This window comes from Barbatula barbatula (assembly GCF_947034865.1).
Source record: "Barbatula barbatula genome assembly, chromosome: 5".
Taxonomy (NCBI): domain Eukaryota; kingdom Metazoa; phylum Chordata; class Actinopteri; order Cypriniformes; family Nemacheilidae; genus Barbatula; species Barbatula barbatula.
In genome coordinates, this window is record NC_136769.1 from 15,334,894 (window position 1) to 15,340,440 (window position 5,547).

The 5,547-nt window shown below is 38.7% G+C and overlaps 1 protein-coding gene across 1 annotated transcript in view; it reads right to left on the bottom strand.

Annotated features, from left to right (window-relative positions):
• The window catches only part of mpp3a (MAGUK p55 scaffold protein 3a), a gene marked incomplete at both ends in the record, with an annotated part of 9,750 nt that continues 4,203 nt past the window's right edge, over positions 1–5,547 (bottom strand). Inside the window, 8 exon segments of the mRNA XM_079457744.1 lie at positions 1–180; positions 742–870; positions 1,536–1,644; positions 1,720–1,813; positions 2,053–2,133; positions 3,005–3,166; positions 3,522–3,587; positions 5,086–5,211. Of these exon segments, the coding sequence (XP_079313870.1) occupies positions 1–180; positions 742–870; positions 1,536–1,644; positions 1,720–1,813; positions 2,053–2,133; positions 3,005–3,166; positions 3,522–3,587; positions 5,086–5,211 (947 nt within the window).

A 5,547-nucleotide genomic window follows, 5' to 3' on the forward strand; every position in this document is an offset into this window, starting at 1 on the left:
TTAAGCCTTAACCCAGCACACAGGAACCCAGAAGGTCTCCCGTTCCAGTCTTTCCAAGATGCTACGTAGTTCTGCACAGGCACTGGCAGTGTCTTCTTTAATCAGGACCCGATCTACAAGGTGTCCGTACTGCTGATCTATCTGCTGTGCTGACAGACGCATTTCCTGCAGGTCCTCCTCCTGAAGCGAAACATGAAAGGGTAGAGCATGAATATAAATGAAGCAAGCTAACGAAAGGTAGATGACAATGGGTGTGCCGTGAATACTGTGATTTTACGATAATTGATGTGAAGTTTGGCTCATTCTGAAACCAGACAATCTCTGAAATTTCTTTCCACTTGTTATTAGATTATACAATTTAAGTCTGATTTTCGAGAGGTTGGACAGATTATCTTTCATCAGTAGCACAGGGGCCGTTTCTCAATTCCAAGAATGCCAAAAACAGACTTGAGTTCTCGTGGGGATTGGACTTGAGAGGCAGCATAGAAAGAACGAACTTGGATGGACGCGTCGCAATGACTTCTGGGACTTCAAGCGGATTCCATCATATCGGATTGAGAACATATCTGTGTACTTTCATGCATTCTATGTTCTTGTGTTCTTGAGTATTGGAATGGAGTTTGACAGCTATTGATGATGAATAGCGAGGACTCGAGGACACAAGACAGCTGAAGAACATATATTGAGAAACGGCCAGGGTTTCCTTAGAGATGACTTATGTAAACCTTTGATCAGACTTACTGTGATTCGCCCCTGTTCGCCCCCTCCTGGTGAGGTGCCAGCACTGCGACGTCTGCGAGACTCCGGAATTCGTGGTTTTACAAAAATGACATAAGGCTTAAACTCTGCTGTCCGCAGGGTCTTCAGTGCCTGTTTCAGAGAAAAAAGACACAAATCTTCCATTAACTGACACAAATATACAAATACTTATTTTTATAAGACTGATGCTTAAATAGCCTTCCATCTAGTATATGATGGTTACTTGAGCTTTTTGGGTATACCTCCTAATCTAGCTAGTTTAAGCCTGGTGGAGACATAAGCATCCCATTCTGTGGACTAGCATTGAAAAGACAAATGCTGGTGTTTTCAGCAAGTTATGTGTTAAGCAAATGGAACTGTATATAAACTCAAGAGCTGTATACCTTAATTCTAGTAAGTCAGCTTAAACAAGGGTGGCTGTAAATTCTCACATTAAAAATGCATGAAAGCAAGTTTAAGGTTTCCCCCCATGACCAGAAGAGCGATTGTTGCCATTAAGGTTAAGATGATGTATGTATTCCTATAGAGACACTGTGTTTTCTGCTGTACACAAGTGGCTCCACCTAAAGGAAAAAACTAGTCAACACATGTGGTTGAATTACTTGTGAGTTGTGCAAAAAACGAAACAATTTGCTACAAAATGTAACAGGACATGTATAAGAGATGTTTGTTCCAGAAGAAAATTCACAGTTTTCTTAACTTATTAATGGTAATATTTACAGTCTGAGAAAAAAAGGCTCAGTGTGAAATGAAAATGAAAAGCTGGTGTATTTTACCTCAGGTTGTACATCCACCAGACACATCTTGTTCTTGGCCTGAACAGAGCGGATGGCTTCTATACTGGTCCCATACAGATTCTCTTTATACTCCCCATACTCTATAAATCTACAGACAAAACATCAGACAGTCACAGATACATGTACACTGCTGAAGGAGTACATGAAAGTATGTATCACTTACTTGTTGTTCTGGGCATCAGCCTCAAAGCCCTGCTTGGTCACAAAGTGATACTCTACGCCCTCCTTTTCATGACTCTTTCTGGGCCGCGTGGTGTCTGTAAGGGGGAACAGAACCCAGTAAATAAACAAGAATTTGGGTTTATAACGAATGGCATCCCTTTTCCTATTTTTGAAATCACTATTTTAATATAATCTGACCAAATAAAAACTTGCATTTGTTGTATTTTTATTTACAGAACTTTTCTGGTATAACTACATTGTGTGGTATAAGGGTTCAAATTCATCCAAAGCTTGGTAAAGAAAAATACTGAATAAAATGAGTGTTCATACTTACGAGGCACAGCAACAGCATACCGATGAGGATTTTCTGCTATCACTTTCTGCTTCAGCTCGTTGATTCTTGCTCCCAGAGAACCTGCACACAAGGACACACAAGTTTGATTCACTTTTTTCAAATCCAGTTTTTAGAGGAAATGTGCTTTACAACTTGCCTAGGGGACAGTGTTATAATTTAAACTTAAGTTATTAAAGGCTGTTTTCTTAAGGTAATACACTTTTCCAGGCTTAGTTCTCAAACCGGACAGGGTTTTAGATTAGTCTGAGCCTAAAATAATTGTTAGAGTTGTCTTAACTGAAACCAGCTTGCAATGACATTTCTAAAAACATATCAGTGCCATTGTTTTGTCTCAAGATGCACACCACTTGGCCCCCATTGACTACCATAGAGGACAAATTACAGTGGTTGTCAAAAGTGCCCCACTTGTTTGCTTTCATAAATTCTTCCAAACCCCCCAAAATATCAAATTTATAAAGCCATTTTTACAATCAATGGTGGCTAAGAACTGTTTAGTTACAAGCATTCTTCCAAATATCGTTCTCTGTATTTCTCAGATTTGGAACAATTTGAGGGTGAATAAATGATGACAGAATTTTTCCTTTTGGGATGAACTGTTCCTTTAAATGTCCTCATTTAGCTATGGCCTAGTCCTGGTTAAATCTAATCCCTGTTGGGGAAGCTGCACCCTAAATGTGTATGCCTACATGCTGATAATTTACAGATTTAAGTTTTATTTACAAGCATATTTCATGGAACAGGTAAGACTTCCATGTTACTTGAATAGGTTTTTAATATGATGCAAGAACATTTCTTTTGCCAGCTTTGAAAATTCCAAATAATTTTGACAACCTGCATACATACAAATGGTTTTAGCTATTAATCTTGAATATTTATCATGATGTATTTCCAATTTCACATTCATTAACAGCATTCAAAAACGTTTTCTTACCAATGAGAACTACTAATCTGGGCCTCTCATTGGGCCTCTGCTGGTAGCGTGTCACTTCTTCGTAGGTCAGGAACTCCGTTTCATTCTGGTCAGAAACATTGGCATCTCCTGCAGAACCACGACGGTCTTTCCGACTCAGACGAAAACTTCTCCGCAGACCAGCTGGGACAGAGAAAAGGTAAAAAATCTGACTATTGTTTTTTTACTATATATTTTGTGGATGTTTTATAAAAACAAATTAATAGGATTCCTGAATATTAAAATATTTTGAAAATGATTATACAATTTATACAATTATTGTTTTGTTATTTAAAAAAATGGCGTAATGTAAAGACCAAACCTGAAAACCTGAAACATTAACTAAGAACTAATCACACTCCAGTGCCACTTCTAAACCTTCACTCTAATCTTCACCCTACTTTCTGTAGCAGCGTTATGACAAAATCTAAGGTGTGTGTTATATATCAGGACATGGAGGTTAGTGTTGGTAGCTGTATGGGAAGAACAAGCACTATACCTGAATAAAAATCCCAGGAAAACACCTGGCCACAGGAGGGTGCCACTGCATTACACTTTGAAGAGACTACATTGCGCATTAGACCACCTCACACTTGTGGATACACCACTTTGCCCTTAAAAACTGACCCACAATCACCTTACACAACCTACGGTATATAACTCATCACCCACTCTGAGTTGGAGTTGGTGAATTTTGATCTTTGTATTTTACATATGTTCTACGTTTTGATCAGAGAATACTACAGTTTTAGTTGAAATAGCTATGAATAGTTCAAATTGTCTTACAGAAACATAGGAATTTTAATTGTGTCACTGGGGGTATATGAAATACATTGCTATTATGGGTACAACCCCAGTACATGCATTTTTCTGACAGTGTAAAATCAAATAATCTCAAATAATTTGAGACAATGACAAACACTTTATTTGTTTTTCAGAATTCTAGGGGGGGTTAACATATTAGAGTCTACCCCCTCATGTTTATCCCTTCCCATAATTAACATTGCATTCAATGAATTAACTATATTAAATTATTCTAGGTCAGTGTATGAGGGCTAAGAGTTGCCATCGCGCACATGAGCTATCACACACTTGACTCAGTGAGTGAGTGCACAGCCAGTCGTGCAGGGTGGAATGTGCAGAGTGTCCAATAGCAGGGCAACAGTCTTACAGTGGCTTTAAGGGGAGGTTTTTTTGGGTAGGGGAAGGGTGCAGCAGAGGAACAGATACTACCTGCCAGAGGAGAGGAAGGTCTTTTCAACTAATTTCAACTAAGCTCTGGTCAAATGTAGCAATAGACCATAGATAGTTGTTCACTTGCTGTCTGGATTATTTTAGTACACAATTTACTACGCTGAAGTATTTGTAGTCATCTTACTTCTCAGTGTTTTACATGTCAATACTAAATCATAGATCAGATTCCAAATGACAGACTTCACGAGATTATTCTGCCACCTGGTTCGCTCCCTTCAGACATATGCTGAGCTATTCAATAGATGTACATTTATTTACTGAAAGTAGAGCGATGGGCTGAGAAAGATCAACACCATATGATTGAATATCACAGTCGCTTAACAGCTTCTCAAATTAACACTCATTAACTAATGAGACTTCAAACATGTTAGACATGTGGGTGACACTTTTGCACCAACTCTCTCTCTCTCTTGCAGCTGTTACATTTTTTTACTTTTAAAGTAAAAGTCTTGCAGACTAGTAATATACAGGGTAACAATGGAACAATGCTCCCCAATTTAATACTCTTCCCATTTCTATTCCAAAATTAGAAACAGAAATGTTTGTTCTTCAAAAAATGTGAAGCATGACTATGACTAGCTAAATGTATACATATTCATTCCATGAAAGTTTTGCATCCTTTGTCTCTCTTTTAAACAAACATTAATGCACCATCTAACTTTTCAGTCTAGACTTCCCTCATGAAGAGATCTCCCATTGCTCTGGGTCTGTGAAAAATCCTCTCGGCACAAAAGCAGGCAGCAACCAAAACACTCAGGCAAAAGGTTAGTATAGGCAGCAGGAAGAGGAGTGGACATGCATGTTCTCACCTATGTACTGTCCATTGAAATAGCCGTCACAGTCACAGTCCGCTGTAGGGAGGCAAGCAGGGAGAGAGGGGGTGAGCAGAGGAAACCAGGAGAGAGGGAGGAGGACACTAGAGTTGGGCTGCACTACTAAAGTTAGACAAGCAGGTTCAGAGAGTTAGTAGGCAGGGAGGGGCAGCGGGTATTTGGCCAACCGAGGTGGTTATTTGCCAGAATAAAGATTATGATGTAATGTTCTGGAAACAATCAAATAGACACTCTGTCATCGTCCACAGTTTCATAATTTTCTGTAACAAAAAAACTTTGCAGCTATGTTTTTATACAATCATTCACAGTGTTCAGATTTTTAGAAATAAAATTGAAAACAGAATGGTGCCGGAAAGATATGAACGAAAAACAAATTTGAGTTTGAAAGTGCATATTAATAACGACAGAACTTCCATGGTGGCCTTTTAAAAATCTTTT